Source organism: Crocuta crocuta, unplaced genomic scaffold (genome assembly GCF_008692635.1).
Source record: "Crocuta crocuta isolate KB4526 unplaced genomic scaffold, BGI_CrCroc_1.0 scaffold131, whole genome shotgun sequence".
NCBI classification, from domain to species: Eukaryota; Metazoa; Chordata; class Mammalia; order Carnivora; family Hyaenidae; genus Crocuta; species Crocuta crocuta.
Window position 1 is genome coordinate 9,962,198 of NW_027528977.1, and position 19,294 is coordinate 9,981,491.

Here is a 19,294-nt window from a genome sequence, read left to right on the forward strand (position 1 = left end):
CCATTTGTTTGTTTTTTTTTTTTTTTGATGTTTTTATTTATTTTGGGGAGACAGAGAGAGACAGAGCATGAGTGGGGAAGGGGCAGACAGAGAGGGAGAGAATCTGAAGCAGGCTTCAGGCTCCGAGATGTCAGCACAGAGCCCAATGAGGGGCTCGAACTTAACGACCTGCAAGATTATGACTTGCGCTGAAGTTGGATGCTCAACTGACTGAGCTACCCAGGCACCCCATTACTTTTTTAAAAAATTTACATTCAAGCTAGTTAACATATAGTACAACAATTTCAGGAGTAAATTCCTTAATGCCCATTACCCATGTAGTCCATCCCTCCTCCCACAACTCTTCCAGCAACCCTCTGTTCTCCATATTTAAGAGTCTCTTATAGGCACCTGGGTGGCTCAATCAGTTAAGCGTCCGACTTCGGCTCAGGTCATGGTCTCACAGTTCGTGAGTTCAAGCCCTGTGTTGGGCTCTGTACTGACAGCTCAGAGCCTGGAGCCTGCTTCAGATTCTGTGTCTCCCTCTCTCTCTCAAAAATAAATAAACAGTAAAAAAAAAAAAAGAGTCTCTTATGCTTTGTCCCCTCCCTGTTTTTATATTATTTTTGCTTCCTTTACCTTATATTCATCTACTTTGTATCTTAAAATCTACTTCACTCATATGATACTTGTCCTCTGTCTGACTAATTTCGCTTAGCATAATACCCTCTAGTTCCATCCACATAGTTGCAAATGGCAAGATTTCATTCTTCTTGATTGCTGAGTAATACTCCATTGTGTGTGTGTGTATATATATATACATATACAAAACACATATGTGTATATATGTATATATGTATATATACATATACAAAACACATCTTCTTTATGCATTCATCAATTCATGGACATTTGGGCTCTTACCATACTTTGGCTATTGTCGATAGCACTGCTATAAACATTAGGGTACATGTGCCCCTTTGAAACAACACACCTGTATCCCTTGGATAAATACCTAGTAGTGCAATTGCTGGGTCATAGGGTAGTTCTATTTTTAATTTTTTGAGGAACCTCCATACTGTTTTCCAGAGTGGCTGCACCAGTTTGGAGTCCCACCAGCAGTGCAAAAGAGGTCCTTTTTCTCTGAATCATCGCCAACGTCTGTTGTTGCCTGAGTTGTTAATTTTAGTCATTTTGACTGGTGTGAAGTGGTATGTCATTGTGGTTTTAATTTGTATTTCCTTGATGATGAGGGATGTTGAATATATTTTTTAAATTTTTTAACGTTTTATTTTTGAGAGAGAGACACAGAGTGTGAGTGGGGGAGGGTCAGAGAGAGAGAGAGAGGGAGATACAGAATCCAAAGCAGGCTCCAGGCTCTGAGCTGTCAGCACAGAGCCCAACACGGGGCTTGAACCCACAAACTGCGAGATCATGAGTTGAGCTAAAGTTGGCTGCTCAACTGACTGAGCCACCCAGGCACCCCTGAATATTTTTTAATGTGTCTGTTAGTCATCTGGATGTCTTTGGAGAAGTGTCTATTTGTGTCTTTTGCCCATTTCTTCACTGGATTGTTTGTTTTTTTGGGTGTTGGGTTTGATGAGTTCTTTATAGATTTCGGATACTAAACCTTTATTTGATATGTCATTTGCAGATATCTTCTCCCATTCTGTTGGTTGCCTTTTAGTTTTGTTGATTGTTTCCTTTGCTGTGCAGAAGGAGGTTCTAATAGTTCATTTTTGCTTTTGTTTCAATTGCCTCTGGAGATGTGTTGAGTAAGGAGTTGCTGTGACTGAGGTCAAAGAGGTTGTTGCCTTCTTTCAATCTCGGAATTTCAGCTGTCTTTTGGATGTGAACTACACCATTGGCTTCCCTGATTCTCAGGCCTTTGGGCTTGAAATGGAACTAAAGTCATCAGCTTTCCTGGGTCTCTAGTTTGCTGACTTACCCTTAGGAACTTGGGACTTATCTTTCTTAATTTTGTTGATCAATTACTTAAAATCTTTCTGTCTCTCATCTCTCATTGGTTTTATTTCTCTGGAGAACCCTGACTAATATAGCAACTCTGAGTACTGGCCCCTTCAACCCTCTAGGACTTACTGTTATTTACTTGTTTATTTGTTTATTGATTGGCTGGATTATTTTAATGAAGTCCACTTCCCAGGCCCCCACATCAGTGTAAAGCCTCTGATGTTCCTGAGGGAGACAGCTTTTGATATGTCCACAGTAACCCTAGGATGGTAGTGATTTTGGTAGGCTCTATTCCTCTTTTCCTGATCCTACCCAATTGTTGAATTGTTCTAATTGCCAGCTGATTGCTGTATTGTTTTAAACAATGCCCTGAGGTATAAATTGCTCTGTAAATTTATCCAATCAAATTCTGGCTCCTTTGAAACAATAGTTCCTGAAGTCAGTGTTTGTTTGATATCTATTTTGACTCATCTCAGCTGTGATATTCCCTGGGTNTCGATTCTCTTCCCAGTTAACTTTTACCACAATCACTGCTTTTCTTTCTTTTCTTTTTTTTTTGAGCGTGTGTGTGGTTTTATGGTTTTATTAACACAGAGATGATGTGCACATAAGCTGTCTATTCGTTTTCTTCGTGTGCAGCCTGGCATTGGGATTCGTGACTCTGATAGCCAGCTGGGCTGGTCTTTCCACAATGGCCTTGCCAACGACTGCTTTTCTTGTGAGCACCCTTAGCCTTGAACTTCTCCAAGCTTTGTTGTAAATGAAGTCGGTTATTTTAGGAAGAGATTAGGAGCTACCTGTTCTTTTCTCCTCCCTCCTTCACCCTACTTGCTTTTTCCCTGGAAGCAAAATCTCTAAACCAGGACTCTGAAGCTGTAGAAAATAGGACCAATGACAAGCTTCTCTCTGAGTGATGCTCCTACTCTAGGGTCTGAGGACCTCTTGGCCTGTCTATCCTGATGTGGAACTAACTGTTAACAAAAAACTGGAGTTCAGCTGCCTGTAACTCAAAAAGCTAATATTCAAGAGATGGGTTTTTGACTGGAAAGGAAAATGAGCTTTATTCAGGTGGTTGGCCCCTTAGGAGAAGGCAAAGTCATATCCAAAAAGCAACTCTAAGGTTTCTGCTTGGCCCAAAAACTTTTAAAGGAATGTTAGGACAGTTAATCAGTAAAAGGGGAGCGCAGTGGTCTGTAACACTTCTTGATTGCATGCAGACTCAATGGTGCCAGCTACAGAAATTATCAGGGTGCTCAGAAGTTGTGCAAGTAGGTTTGGTTCCAAGTCTTTCTTGGAAACAATGCGTGATCTATAGATATACAAACGTATAGTTAATCACATGGGATAAAGATAGTTGCTAAAACTTTAAAGGCTTCTAAATTGGTCAGAGAGGCTGAGGTGATGGCTTCAGAACTACTGTGTTTCTTGAGTTCAGGCAAGGGTAATCAGGGCTCTAGTATTCACAGCATGCTTTATCCAACTTAGCCTCTGCTGGGTGAGGGGATTCTCAGCTTCCCAACTGTGTTTTCCACGAACAGCCTCAGCAACTTCCCAACTGTGTTTTCCAGGGACAGCCTCAGCAACAGGTTGCTGGAGATACAATGAGAAACTGATAGAATGAGCAACTGTTTTGCTCCTCCTTGGAAGGAAGCCTTTGACCATTTGCTGAGGGAAGGGTGCCTTGTGTTCTTGGCTGCAGCAGTCTGGAGAGCAAATTCTACCTTACTGAGTTGGGAGGTGGAGGGGAGGGAGCAGAGCAGTCTTGGTTCAGATATTGCAGTCTCACTTGTCTCACTGAATTTTTAATAGGTTGTTTGTTTTCTTCATTTATTCTTTGTCCTTAAGACTATTTTCAGAGACTTGAAACTTTTTTTTTTATAGTTTATTTTGAAAGAGAGAGAACATGAACAGGCAGACTCCATGCTGCCAGCGCAGAGCCCAACACAAGGCTCGAACTCATGAACCATGAGCTCATGACCTGAGCTGAAACCAAGAGTTGGTCACTTAACCAACTAAGCCACTCAGGCCTCCCTTAAGTAGGCTTCATACCCAATGTAGGGCTTAATTAAACTCACCACCCTGAGATCAAGGGCCCAGTGCTCTACTGACTGAGCTACCTAGGCACCCCTCAATGAAGTTATTTTAAAAAAAGAGAGAGAACCTGTCACATTATGTGTCAGGATTGAGGAGTTGGAATCACTGGCTTCTGACCATGGTTACCCCTCCCATTTCTCCGACTCTAGATTATCTACTGATTATAAATTTTTTGTTTCTTTCATACCTACATACATATAGTCTGTTAGCTGTCAGCACTGTGTTTGGGTCTCTCAGAATTCCACCATCTTTAGCTTATCCTTACTTGATAGGGTTTTTGCCACATTTCCTACAAGGTCCTCTTGTTGATATGTGGTAATGTAGTAACTGTTATTGTATTGCTCTACCATGGCCCGTTTCAAGTTAGCCTCTCTCCCATGGGTGAGCATTTGGATTGTTTCTAGTTTTTAGGAAATATAACATACTGTTTGGCTATAATCATCTTTGTTCAAGCCTGTTCTTCTCTCTTTTGAATCATCTCCTTGAGATGTATTCCCCAGTGTGGTATTACTCAGGTTGAGAGTCTGATCATTTTTATGATTCTTGACAGGTATTGCCAAATTTCTCTTTGGAAAGATTACACTTGTTTATAGTGCATTCACAATGAAGAAATACATTATTTTCTCACAGTCCTGTTGCCATTGAGTTTTGTCTGTTTTGTTTGTTCTTGTTAATTTAACAAATGTGCTGTGGGACTTTTATTTTGTATTTAATTGTTTGTGATGCTTTCCATTTGTTTTAGTGCTTATTTATTGTTAAAATTTTCTTGTGGGTTAACTCTGTGTGCTTGACAGTGTCAACTTTTTTATAACTGTGGGACTTGGGCAAATTAGTAGCCACCTTTTCTCACTGTGATTCAATTTCTCAAACTGTGAATTGGAAATTGAACTAAATCAGTGTTTACTTTGCTTAGTAGAAGAATTCTTTTTTCTAAACATGATTCTATATAGATTTCTAATGTTTAAAAGGGGTTAGAAGTGGTAACTTATTGATATACAGTTATTTTAAAAGTTAAATATTATAATGCTTATTTATAAAATCAATTAATTTGAACAATGAGACAGTCTAGATAAAGACAAAATTTTGCAGTTGGGTATTATAGGTGGTAATTGAAGTCTTTGTATCAGAGTCATCATGTAACTTATTCCTGTTCTTTTAAACTTTTCATTTTGGCATAATTTCAGACACAGAAAAGTTGACAGAATTGTACAAAGAATTCCCATATAGCCTTCATATGGATTTCCTAAATGTTAAAATTTACTACTCTAGTTCTATCATTCTCTCTACTCTTGCTTTATAGTTAATATTTTTTGAATCACTTGAGATCAAATGGTAGACATGCTGCCACTTTGCCACTTTAAATACTTCAGTGTACATTTCTCAAAAGCAAGGACATTTTCATATATAATCACAGTATAGCTATCAAAGTAAAAAATCACATTGACACAATAGTGTTATTTAATCTACAGACTTTATTCAAATATCCTAATCATTTCCTTTATAAAAGCAAAAGAGAATTCTAGATCATATGTTCCATTCAGTTGTCATGTCTCTTTAGTTTCCTTTAATCTGGATGAATTCCTGGGTTTTTGTCTTTCATGCCACTGATACATTTAAAGAGCAAAAAGTAGGTATTTTATAGAATATCCCTCAGTTTGGGTTTGTTTTTGTTTCTCTATGGTTAGATTAAAGTTTATGCATTTTGGCAGCAATACCACAGGCATCATGTCAGCTTGTGCATAACTGATGTGTCTCATCACTACTGATGATAACTCTGACCATTTGATTAAGTGGTGCCCACTAGTTTTCTCTATTGAAAGTTATTATTTTCCCCTTTGTAATTAATACTTATTTTGTGAAAAAAATTCTTCAAGATTATATAAATATCTTGTTAGTTATCAACTTTGCATCCACTAGTTTTAGCATTCATTGATGACATTGCCTTAATTTTACTCTGTTGGTTGCCAAATGGTGGTTTTATAATTTCATCATTCTACATTTATTAATTGACCTTCTACCTAATAGAAGAATTGTCCATTCTCCCTTGTTTATTTATGTATTTATATCAATATAGACTCAAGAATTATTTTATTCAGTGACTTACAGTCTACGACTATCATTATTTATTTTTATATTGTCCTGTATTTGACCCTAGAAGCCCCTTCAAGTTGGCTCCTATATGTTTGACATGTTCTCCTCTTTCTATGAGCACTGCTTTACTTTCTTGCATAAACAGATGATCTGGGCTCATCTTGTACTTTCCGTGGAGTCAGCCACTTCTCTGAGTCCTAGTTCTGTATAGTAGAGAATGGTTTTAAAATTAAAAAAATTTTTTTTAATGTTTTTTTAAAATTTATTTTTGAGAGAGAGAGAGTCAGTCGGGGATAGGCACAGAGAAAGGGAGACACAGAATCTGAAGAAGGCTCCAGGCTCCAAGCTATCTGCACACCTGACTTGACATGGGGCTAGAACCCATGAACTGTGAGATCATGACCTGAGCTGAAGTTGAATGCTCAACTGACTGAGCCACCCAAGCACCCCTAGAGAATGATTTTAAAAACCAAGATCTGGGGGTCTAGGTGTTCTCATTCCTAGTGGAGTGTCAATGCTTCTGGACTCTCTTAGTAGATACACTACATAGACTTGTGATACATATATACACACACAAACATACATGTATGTAGGTGTGTGTGTATGCATTTGTATGCATTTGGTTTCTTCTTTTTCAGTATGAATTTTGTTTTTTTCCCTCCCTTCAGTGTGGTTATGTTATTCACTTGCAATACAGTTTGGGTTATTTGTTTCTGTTTGTATTCTATTTAGAGACTCCCCCCATCCTTGTTGAGAGAGAGAATGCACTAGCTGGGGAGGGGCAGAGAGCAGCCAAGCATGCACTCACAATTGCAAGAGAGAAAAAGAGAGAGAAGAACCATTGGCTCAGTTGTGATCATGTGACATTCAGTATCATGTACAACTTGTATTGCAAGACATTGCTAAATTTATTAGAAATGTTTGCTTGTCTAGCAGAACACTCACAGAGCAAGTTACTCGCAGTCCAAGGTTTTACTGTATTTTTAAATTTACATAATCCATTTCAGTGTACATATTTGTTGATATGTTGCTATTTATAACTCTTACGAGCTATTAAATGTTGGTAATATAGGATTTATTAGTTTTATTTGTTAAGATTTTATTGTAGGAATATATCTTATTTTATTCCTCTATGTTTTATTGCACATTTATGTTTACACTTTTCACACGGAAGCAGACTCAAACATGGATTTGTCTTCTTGTGCACACCTGTAGGAGTTTCTTTCTGTATTTTTCTAGACATGAGGTTGCTGGGTCCTTAAACGCACATTTTAAATTTCACCAAAGTGGCTGTTCTAATTTTAAACTGCGACCTGACCTGAGTTTGTTTCTCAATTTCCCTCTTTCCCCGAAATGATCAGATTGTAACATTTACCATCAAGAGATAGTTTTCAAGCGGTCATATGAACAGATAATTTCAATATAATTCTAAATGCAAAGAGAGGGCAGGAGGAGGCTTGATGTGGCAGAGACTTTGACGGGGTTCACTGTCGTGTTCTGAGGGCCTGTTACCCTCAACGTGCTAACAAATGATACAACGAAAGAGCACACTGCAAGGCGCCCGGAGGGCCAGATTTGCGTTCCGAGATCAAATCCGACTCCGATTGGCGGCAGGTCCCAGCCCTTGTACAGTGGTATGACCTGGCAGCGGCTTCCCCCCGCGGTGCGGATTGGTTCCGTCCCCAAACGCAGGCGCCTGCGCCCACTCCCGCCCGAGAGCGCGACTCCTCCCCGCGGTGCCTCAGTTTAGCGCGCGCACCCGCCCCGCGCTCCTGACGTGCCGCGGACGCTAGCGACCAGCCGCGCTCCGGAGGAGGGGCTCGGCTGAGGGCCGCCGGCCGGGCGGTGAGTACCGGTCGCCTCTGCACACCTACAGCCCGCCCTCTTCCCGCCTCCTTTCTCTCGCGGAGGCCGCGGCCCACTCCTGACCCGAAGGGGCGCCGCTGACGCTGGGTAGGGAGGGCTTTCTCCGCGAGGAGGCTGATCTCTCCAGACGCCGGGGTGGTCCCTCCGGCTGCTGGGTGGGCGTCTCTGGACGCGGGTTGGGCACACAGGATGCGGGAGGGCGCCTCTCGACGCGAGAGTGGGGCCCTTTGGTACACCGGGGTGAGCCCTAGGGACTAAGCTGGGCGCCTCCTGACNCGTTATTTCTCCTCTGACGGTGGGCTCTTGTCCCCGCCTGTCCCTCGAAAGCGTCTTCCTCACGCTGAAAACCCCGGAAGGCGGCTCCGTCCTCGCCGTGTCCCCCCATGGGGTCCCACAGCCCAGACCTCTACCGGAGTACCCGTCCGCCGCGTACTCCTCACGCCCCCCTCCCGGCTTCCGGCCAGGCTACTGTCGTTGCGGAGTGTTCCTTTCTTTGATTAGTTTTTCGCTCAGAAAAAAATCTGTTCCTTGGAAATCTTTATTATAGTTTGCCACTTTCCCCTCAAACAGAACTGATGTCTTTCCGTATGATGACTGTTTCAAGCTTGTTAGCTGTACGCATTTATAAATAATCTTAACGACACTTAGGTACTATTATCAGTTTACAGAAGCGGTAACTGAGGATGGAAGACCTGTCTCATAAGCGGTAGGGCTGTTTTGAATCCAGGCAGCCTAACTAATGTTCTTGTGTTTGGTCACTATGTCATACTGAGATGTAAGTAGTATCCAAGAAAAAATGAAAGTTTTATGCTTCTGAATTTTTTTCTGGGAGCTAGTGCTTTGTAGTTGAATCAAAGAATGTGTTTTTGGAATCCGGCATATCGAGCTGCAATTCACAACGTATCAATTTACAAACCTAGTAACTTACCAATTGTTTGATTTTGAATAAGTTTACAAACATGTAGGATAGTGATTAAAAATCGTTAAAATAATGATTAATGATAGTGTAAAATAGGGGATTCCTACCACACAGTTATTGGGAAGATAATATAATGCGTGTGAGGTACCTAAAATAGTGTCCTAGGACTCCATAAATAACTATAATTTAATTATTAACGTCTGTTTGGAGTTTGTTGTTACACACTTATCCTGAGGCTGAAAATAAAGTGGGAAATAAAGAATAGAGTGAGTGTGTGTGTGAACACATTTACGTTTTTAAAAAAATGTTTTATTTTTGAGAGAGAGAATGAGAATGACTGTGGGGGAGGGGCAGAAAGTGAGGGAGACAGAAGATGGAACAGGGCTCTGCCTTGCCTCACAAGTTGTGAGATCATCATCTGAGCCGAAATTGGAGGCTGGTTAGAGTCAACTAGTGGCCCCCATTTACCTTTTTTTAAAACAAACTTTTTTCAAGCTTTTGAAATTAAGTGATAAAGAGGTTGGTACCACATTTCTTGAATAGTAACTTAATAACTTAAGTCATTCATAAAGAATTGTTCAGATCCCTGTGTCCCTGAGCTTTCTTCTTTTTTAATGTTTTTTATTTATTTCTGAGAGCGAGCAAGCGAGAGAGAGCATGAGTAGGGAAGGGTCAGAGAGAGAGGGAGACACAGGATCTAAAGCAGGCTCCAGGCTCTGAGCTAGCTGTCAGCACAGAGCCGGACGCAGGGCTTGAACCCATGAACTGTGAGATCATGGCCTGAGTCGAAGTCAGACTCTTAACTGACTGAGCCACCCAGGCGCCCCTGTGTCCCTGAGCTTTCAAAGCAGGTTTGGTAGGTAGAATGTCAAGATTTAAAATTGTTTTTTTAGTGATTGTTCTTCAGATAGATAAAGATGATAGATATGTTTAAAGAAAATGACAAATAGTATCCCAAATTGTAAATTTTCAAGGACACTACCAAAAAAAGCTACATGTGAAATTAAAAAAACAAAACCAAAAACAAGTTTCATTATTGGATTACCTTTACTGCTTGTACAGTTTTTATTTTATTTTATTTTATTTTTTAATGTTTTATTTATTTCTTAGGAGAGAGAGAGAGACAGCGTGAGCAGGGGAGGGTCAGAGAGAGAGGGAGTCACAGACTGAAACAGCCTCCAGGCTCTGAGCTGGCAGTCAGCACAGAGCCCGACGCGGGGCTCGAACCCGCGAACCGCGAGATCATGACCTAAGCGAAAGTCAGACGCTTAACCGACTAAGCCACCCAGGTGCCCCAACTGCCTGTACAGTTTTTAGAGACATTTTGTTCCTGTCTTAATTAAGATGAGGCTTTTGGCCTCTAGACTCTATTCTTCCTTCACAGTTAGTGGTAATTCATTCTATAGCCTCAGTTCAAGTAATTGAAGATAAGGCTTTATTTGTGAAGTTCTTCATTTTGAAGGGTAGCAACTTAATAGTAGCTGAGCTATATGCTAGCTTGAGTGTTTAAAGTTTTTAAAAATATTTATTTTTGAGAAAGATAGAGATGGCATGAACAGGGAACGGGCCTGGGAGAGAGGGAGACACAGAATCCGAAGCAGGCTCCAGGCTTTGAGCTCTCAGCATAGAGCCTGACAGGGGGCTTCAACCCACCAACTGTGAGATCATGACCTGAGCCAAAGTTGGATGCTTAACTGATTGAGCCACTCAGGTGTCCCTGGCCGGTGTGTTTGAATTGGCCAAGCAGTGGGGCCAAGCAGTCCATCTTTGGCTCAGGTCATGATCTCAAGGTTCACTAGTTTGAGCCCCCCGCATTGGGCTCTGTGCTGACAGCTCAGAGCCTGGAACCTGCTTCAGATTCTTTGTCTTCCTCTCTCTCTCTCTGCCCCTACCCTGCTCATGCTCTCTCTGTCTCTGTCTCTCAGAAATAAACAAATATTTAAAAAAATTAAATTGGCCAAGCAGTGCCTTGTTTCTACTCTTAGAATTACTGTGGAGCAAAGTGGCTAAATCTCATGAAGCACTGAATTTTGGAGTCTGTATCTGTGAGGTGCGTCTACTTAATGCTTCTTCTCTATCCCTTATCTGCTTAATTCTTTGGAAACCCACTTTGAGACTGCAGCTGGTTCTGTGCTACAGAAAAGGGTTTTTATTTATTTACTTATCTTTAAGAAATACGTATATTTGGTGGGATAGATACTCTTGGCATCAGATGTGAGCACTTTGGTTTAAATAATGCTAGGGTACAGAGAACATTTAATAAGATGAAAGCTTTTCCATATAAGGTGTTTTTCTGGGGCACGGTGATTACTTGAGAATTCCCCCAAACTAATTCCGACATCCTAGTCTTACCTATACTATTCAACCTGTAATAATTTTATCTTTTTGTGCCTTTTTGTAGTATTTAATAATATAAATATATACATTAAGCTGTTCATTCAGTACATATTTATGTGTGCATGCCGTATATCAGGTAGCAGTTGTAGGTAGAAGAGGTGTAAAGATTAAGTCATAGAGTATTGGAGTCAGGTGACAGAATTGTAAGTGCCTCCTTTGTGACTTTGGACAAGTTACTTTCTGAACTTTGGACAAGTCCTTCCTTGTAATAATTGTATATACTCTTAGGTTTTTATGAAGATTAATTAATTAAAAGTATTTTTGGACCATCAGGGCACCTTAGTGGCTCATTTGGTTAAGCATCTGACTCCATTTCGGCTAAGGTCATGATCTCAGGGTTGTGGGATAGAGCCCCACATTGGATGTGGAGTCGGCTTCAGATTCTCCGCCCCCCCCCGCCCCGCATCTCCTCCTCTAGAATTAAAAATATTAGTAATATTTTTGGGACCCTGAATTGCCATGTGAATTTTAGGATCAGCTTGTTGATTCACATACACACACACACACACACACACACACACACACACACACACCCACACACCCCCAACCAGGATTTTATTAGGCATTGTATTGAATTGATAAGTCAGTTTAAGAAGTATTACTATCTTAAATCTTTTGATCTTTGAACATGGGATATTTTTCATTTATTTAGATCTTCTCTGTTTCTTTAAAAAGTGTTTTTTAGCTTTCAGAGTATAAGTTTTGCATGTCTTCTGTTAGGTAAAGTTATGCCTAAGTATTTTAGCTCTTATGATGCTATTGTAAATGGAATTATTTTCTTTTTTTCTTTCTTTTTTTTAATGTTTTATTTATTTCTAGGAGAGAGAGAGAGAGACAGCGTGAGCAGGGGAGGGTCAGAGAGAGAGGGAGTCACAGACTGAAACAGGCTCCAGGCTCTGAGCTGTCAGTCAACACAGAGCCCGACGCCGGGCTCGAACCCACAACCGCGAGAACATGACCTAAGCGAAAGTCGGACGCTTAACCGACTAAGCCACCCAGGCGCCCCTGGAATTATTTTCTTAACTTTTAATTAAAATTCTCATTATATTTATTCATTCTCCTGAGTGTAGTGAGCAGTTTTAGGACTGTTATTTTGAACTCCTTTGTTAGGTAAGTCACTGATCTCTCTTTCTTTAAGGTGTTTTTCTGAACTTTATCTAATTCTTTTTGTTTGGAACATCTTCCTCTGTTTCCCCCCTCCCCCCCTTTTTTTTTTTTTTTTACTCTGTGTTGATTTTGTACATTAGATAAAATAGCAAGTTTGGAAAGAATGGCCTTATATAGGATATAAACCTTATCTTTCAACCTTGCCAGAGCTTTTATTTGTCTCTCAAACCTTTGTGATTATCCAAGCAGCCTAGTATATTTTTAGTGGCTCCGGCACTTGAAGGTATGTCAAGAACTGCCAGTGTCCCAAAGGGGAAGAACTCAGTCACCACCTAGATTGAAGCTGATTGGAAGCCAGACCCTCAGGCTGCAGCATTTAAAGTATGCAAATATATAAAGTCCTGTAGGGCTGTCAGTGTAAGTAAGTCCCAGTGGCTCCCTGAGGCAGGTGATCTGGAAGAATCCCCTGGGAAGCAGCTGTAAAAATTGGAGTGTCAGACAAGGGTACAAACTCCTTTCTGGGAGATACTGGCAAGCTTGAGTGAGGCAGAGGGAGATGCAAAGATGGTGCCTACTGGCTTCTGCCTTTGAATACTAGAGTAGGCACCTACATGTATGTTAAATTAGATGCTTTCCCCTTCCGCTGATGCTTTAAGATAAGCAAATAAGTCTATTTCACAGAAAGTCTGGGTGCTTTTCAATTGGCTGCCTTTGTGCTGAGGCCTGGGATGCTGGGTGAGTTGGCATGTGTGTGTGTCAGCTTTTTGAGAACTGCTTTTCAATTCCTTTTGGTTTTAGAAGTCTTATGGATGCAAGCTCTGTTGGCTTTCAAAGCTAGACGTTTAGGGGGGCTTATCTCTCAGGTGCAGGTCTTAAAAATTGTGGTGCCAGTTGTGGAGTTCAAATTGATCTCTCCTCAGGGAGAATCACCTGGGTTGAGTCCCATTGGGGGTTATTGTGGGGGTGGGGTGAGGATTATGATGAGATTTCTCTTAACCTTGCTTTGATGGTTTCCCTCTCATTTATCTTATGTGAGTGAGTTGCTCTGCCAGGTTTTCAGTTTATTTCAAAACAATTTGTTCCATATACGTTTGTAGATTTAGTGTGTCCATAGGAGGAGTTTAAATCAAGATCTTTACTATGTCATTTTGAACTGAACCCTCCTTCCAAAATATTTTTAAGTTTTCATTTGCAAGTCTTATTTTGTTTAATTTATTCCTAAAAATTTTATTTTTGATGCTGTTATAAATGGAATTTTTAAAATTTCATTTTTGGATATTTATTGCTAGTGGATAACAGTACAGTTGATTTTTGTATATTGACTATATGCTGCAGTCTTTTCTGAACTTTTTTTTTTTTAAATGTTTTATTTATTTCTAGGAGAGAGAGAGAGACAGCGTGAGCAGGGGAGGGTCAGAGAGAGAGGGAGTCACAGACTGAAACAGGCTCCAGGCTCTGAGCTGGCAGTCAGCACAGACCCCGACGCGGGGCTCGAACCCACGAACCGGGAGATCATGACCTAAGCGAAAGTCGGACGCTTAACCGACTAAGCCACCCAGGCGCCCCTTTTCTGAACTTCTGTATTAGTAGTAATAGTTTTTCAGTGGAGTTCCTAATTTTTTTGTTTGTTTTAATACAAGACTATGTCTTCTGCAGATAGTGATAGTTTTACTTCTCCCTTTCCAATTTGGATATCTTTTTTATTTTTATTTTTATTTTTTTTATGTTTGCTTCTTTTTATTAATTCATTTTTTTAAATGTTTTATTTATTTCTGAGAGAGAAAGAGCATGAGCAGGGGAGGGTCAGAGAGAGAGGGAGACACAGAATCTGAAACAGGCTCTAGGCTCTGAGCTGGCTGTCAGCACAGAGCCCGATGCGGGGCTCGAACCCACGAACCGTGAGATCATGACCTTTGCCAAAGTTGGACACTTAACTGACTGAATCACCCAGGAGCCCCTCGATGTCTTTTTTTTTTTAAATTATTTATTTATTTTTGAGAGAGGGCAAGAAGGGGAGTGGCAGAGAGAGAGAGAGAGACAGAATCCCAAGTAGGCTCTGTGCTGACAGCACAGAGCCTGACATGGGGCTCAAACTCATGAATCATGAGATCATGACTTGAGCTGAAACCAAGAGTTGGACATTTAACTAACTGAGACACCCAGGCATCCCAGTTTGGATATCTTTTATTTCTTTGTGTAGTTTACCTGCTTAGAACTTCCAGGATATTGTTCATTAGAAATGATGAAAGCAGACGTTCTTGTCTTGTTCCTGTCTTGAGGAGAAAGCATTCAGTCTTTTATGTTTAAGCATATTGACTATTTTTTTTTTTACATGTTCTTTATCAAGTGGAGGCATTGCTGTTGAAAAAAAATTCTTTTAAATTATAATATGTAGTCAAGGGAAGCAGTTATTTAAGTTAATGTTTTGAAGAACTAGGATAAATTATATTATTTTTATTGAAATGTCCCTACAGAGATATCTATTTATTTAGATAGATATCTATAGTTTTTTAAATAGAAAAATTGAAATTTTAATGCCTAGTGAAAATGTTTAGATGGAAACCTTTTATTTGACTAAATTATAGATAGCATCTGGAAAAATTACACTTTGAGTAAATTACTTACCCTGTGTTTCAGACAAAAGGATGCCACGGAGAAAGAAAAAAGTTAAAGAAGCCACTGAAGCTCAGAACTTGGAGAAGAAAGATGCAGAAACTTCCAGTTTGGTCAATCTGAAGAGGAAACGTAGGCTTGAAGATGCTTTCATTGTGATATCTGATAGTGAAGGAGAGGTCAGTATTCTGAAGAGTGGGGATTTAGCTCTCAAACTATGCCTTCTCCATGCCTTGTTTTGTGACTATACCTTAATGCCACCTTCCTGGATTGTGCAGTTTTTTACTCCGCTTCATTTTGTTTTGTAAATGGAATTAAGAATTACTTAAAAGAAAGTAATACTATTTGGCTGAGACTGGATCATAGTTACTCATTTTACTCATTTTTGTAACATAGCGACCCAAGATGGTATTTTTAAACTATTAGAATAATCTAAGTCAAATGTAAATGTTAATTTTTATGTGTTTGGAAAGTGAGAGGAAAAGAACGTAAATACTGTTAAGTCTCTAGATATACTCTGTCCAGTGTGGTAGCAGTGAACCACTTGTAGCTATTTAAATTAAAATTAATTAAAATTAAATTCTTTTCTCTGTTATACTGGCATATTTCAAGTGATCAAAGCCACATGGGTCTAGTGTCTGCCGTATTAGATGGCATAGTTCTAGAACATTTCCCTCATTGTGGAAAACTTAAATTTGTTTATTTATTTATTTATTTATTTATTTATTTATTTAGAGGGAAAGAGAGAGAGAGAGACACAGATTGCGCACGCAAGCAGGAAAGAGGTGGAGAGAGAGAATCCCAAGCAGGCTATGTACTGTCAGCGTAGAGCCCCACGTGAGGCTCGAACTCACAAACTGAGATAATGACCTGAGCCGAAATCAAGAGTAAGACGCTTAACTGAGTCATCTAGTGCCCCTCACTGTGGAAAACTTTTGGACAGTGCTTCTTTAGATCTTAACATCTTTTCTTTGTTCCTTCTTTCCATTTGTTTATTAGAGATTTCCTTTGGTCTTTAGGTCACATAGAGGAAGGCAGTGAACTAAGTCATTGTTTTTTCTTCCAAGTTTACTTCTCTTTTACCTTCTAACTCATTTGATGGTAGAAACACTCATTTGCCTTGTTTTAAAGCTCAGAATTGTCTTTAACGCATTTCTGTTTCTCATACTTTATACCTAATCATTTACTGCATCCTTTAGTTTTTACCTCTTAAATGGCACTCAGATCTAATTTTTCTCCTTCATTTCCATTTCTTTCCTTGATTATTTGTTACTTGAGTTCTTATAACAGTTGCTGAGCTTGATGGTCTACCTTTAGTTTTCCCTACATTTCACTAAGTTGATTCCAACTTTTTTTTAATGTTTATTTTCTATTTTTTATTTTTATTTTTTATTTTTTATACAGATAGTTTATTGTCAAGTTGATTTCCATATAACACCCAGTGCTCATCCCCACAAGTGCCCTCCTCCATGCCCATCTCCCCCCTTCCCCCCCACACCCGTCAGTCCTGTTTGTTCTTAGCATTCAAGAGTCTCTCATGGTTTGCCTCTCTCCCTCTCCCTCACTATTTCCCCCCTTCTTCTCCCCCTTGGTCCTCTGTTAAGTTCCTCCTAATCCTCCTATATGTGCAAAAATACAGTATTTGTCCTTCTCTGCCTGACTTATTTTGCTCAGCATAACACCCTCAAGGTCCATCCATGTTGCTACACATGGCCAGATTTCATTCTTTCTCATTGCCATGTAGTATTCCATCATATAGATAAACCACATCTTCTTGATCCATTCATCCGTTGATGGACACTTAGGTTCTTTCCATGTTTTGGCTATTGTTGAGAGTGCTGCTATGAATATTGGGGTACATGTGCTCCTATGCATCAGCACTCTTGTATCCCTTGGGTAAATTTTTAGCAGTGCTATTGCTGGGTCATTGGGGAATGTTTGTTTATTTTTGAGTGAGGGACAGAGCATGAGCAGGGGAGGAGCAGAGACAAAGGGAAACACAGAATCCGAAGCAGGCTCCAGACTCTGAGCTGTCAGCACAGAGCCCAGTATGGGACTTGAACCCACAAACTGTGAGACCATGACCTGAGCCGAAGTCGGATGCTTAATGGACTGAGCCATCCAGGAGTCCCTCTTCCAACTTTCTTTTAAGAATTCAGATTTTAGATTGTTGTACTTGCTTACTTAAAAAATCTTTGATTCTCTAGTCCCTACAAGATTAATTTAGAATTTTAATATAGTATACTCCATTAGAAGCTTCACAGTTCTCATTTATATTCTTATCAGTGGTGTATTAGTTGCCTTGTTCCTTGTGAAGACTATGACCACATTTTTTATTTTTCCAAATTTCATAATCAAAAAGTTGTATATATTTTTTATAAAATTTTTTTTAATGTTTTTATTTATTTCTGAGAGAGAAATGGAGACAGCGTAGGCAGGGGAGGATCAGAGAGAGGGAGACACAGAATCCGAAGCAGGCTCCAGGCTCTGAGCTAGCTGTCAGCACAGAGCCCAATGCGGAGCTCAAACCCACGGACTGTGAGATCATGACCTGAGCTGAAGTCAGATGCTTAACTGACTGAGTCACCCAGGTACCCCCCCCAAAATTGTATATTTTTAATAATTAGGAAAATAGAGCATTTTTTCACGTCTCTATTGGGTATTTGTTTATTCTTTTGAATTTCCTTATAGTCTACTTTTTAATTAGGATTTTGTCTAAATAGGTTTTTGTTTTGTTTTGTTTTATTTATTTCTGAGAGAGAGAGAGAGATAGCATAAGCAGGGGAGGGTCAGAGAGAGAGGGAGATACAGAATCTGAAACAGGCTCCAGGCTCTGAGCTACCTGTCAGCACAGAGCCTGATGCAGGGCTCAAACCCACGAACTGTGAGATCATGCCCTGAGCCGAAGTCAGACGCTTAGCCGACTGAGTCACCCAGGTGCCCCTAGTTTTTAAAAAGGTATAAAATTATAAGGAAGGAAACAAGGGGCACCTGGATGGCTCAGTCGGTTAAGCATACAACTCTTGATTTCTGCTCAGATCATGATATTGTTTGTGACTTTGAGCTTGTGTTGGGCTCTGTGCTGACAGTGCAGAGGCTGCTTTGGGTTCTCTCTCTCACTTTCTCTCTGCCTCTCCCATGCTCATGCTCTTTTTCTCTCTCAAAATAAATAAATAAACTTTAAAAACATAAAGAGAAAGTAAAATAATCCACCAATTCTACCACTTGTATAACCTGTTTTAATATTAACAAAAATAAAATAACTATACACATAAACACACAGAGATATGTTAAAATAGATACAAACAAATAAAAACAGTTCAAAACTATTTGAAAACATAATAGTATAGAAAACTATTTAGTGAAGATTTATACCTCAGTGTACATTTAATAAAAGGTAATAATTTTTTCTATATTCCCAAAAATTTTTTTATGAATATGCCATAAATAAAATCTTTTATAGGAAAGGAGTCATGCTACATAGGCTGTTTTGTTTTTCACTTAATATTTATTGTAGATCTTTTTATAACAACACATATAGATCTAGCTCATTTTTTTTTAAGTTGTCAAATATGCCACCCAAGAGAGTCCATAAAGTGTAAATCATAATCTTTTTTTTTTTTTTCTTTTTCCTTAAATGTCCATTACCTATTTCACCCATTCTCCCCTCCACCTCCCCTCTGGTAACCATCAGTTTATTCTCTGTAGTTAGGAATCTGTTCTTGGTTTGTTTCTTTCTGTCTTTCTTTTTTTCCTTTGCTCATTTGTTTCTTAAATTCCACATGAGTGAAATCATAAGGCATTTGTCTTTCTCTGGTTGACTTATTTCACTTAGCTTCATTCAAGTTATTGCAAATGGCAAGATTTCATTCTTTTTTACGGCTACATAATATTCCATTATCTGTATGTTTACATGTATATACACCACATCTTTATCTGTTTATCTATCGATGAATACTTGGGCTGCTTCCATATCTTAGCTATTGTAAATAATGCTGCTATAAACGTAGCGGTGCTGGTATCCGTTTGAATTAGTGTTTTTGTATTTTTTGGGTAGATATCCAGTAGTATGATTACTGGATTGTAGAGTAGTTCTATTTTTAACTTTTTGAGGAAATTGCATACTATTTTCTGCAACATCTGTACCAGTTTGCATTCCCACCAACAGTGCAAAGAAGGTTCCTTTTTTTCCATATCCTTGTCAATACTTGTTTCTTGTGTTTTTGATTTTAGTTATTCTGATAGGTGTGAGGTGGT

At 39.5% G+C, this 19,294-nt stretch overlaps 1 protein-coding gene across 7 annotated transcripts in view; it reads left to right on the plus strand.

Annotated features, from left to right (window-relative positions):
- The window catches only part of UIMC1 (ubiquitin interaction motif containing 1), a 135,963-nt gene that overhangs the window by 13,522 nt on the left and 103,147 nt on the right, over nt 1–19,294 (plus strand). Inside the window, exons 1-3 of one of the 7 annotated variants that reach the window (XM_077757260.1) lie at nt 7,858–7,980; nt 8,663–8,776; nt 15,062–15,216. In XM_077757260.1, the coding sequence (XP_077613386.1) occupies nt 15,070–15,216 (147 nt within the window). In that variant the 5' untranslated portion in view covers nt 7,858–7,980; nt 8,663–8,776; nt 15,062–15,069. The other 6 variants (XM_077757262.1, XM_077757259.1, XM_077757265.1 and 3 more) reach the window with 6 other exon arrangements.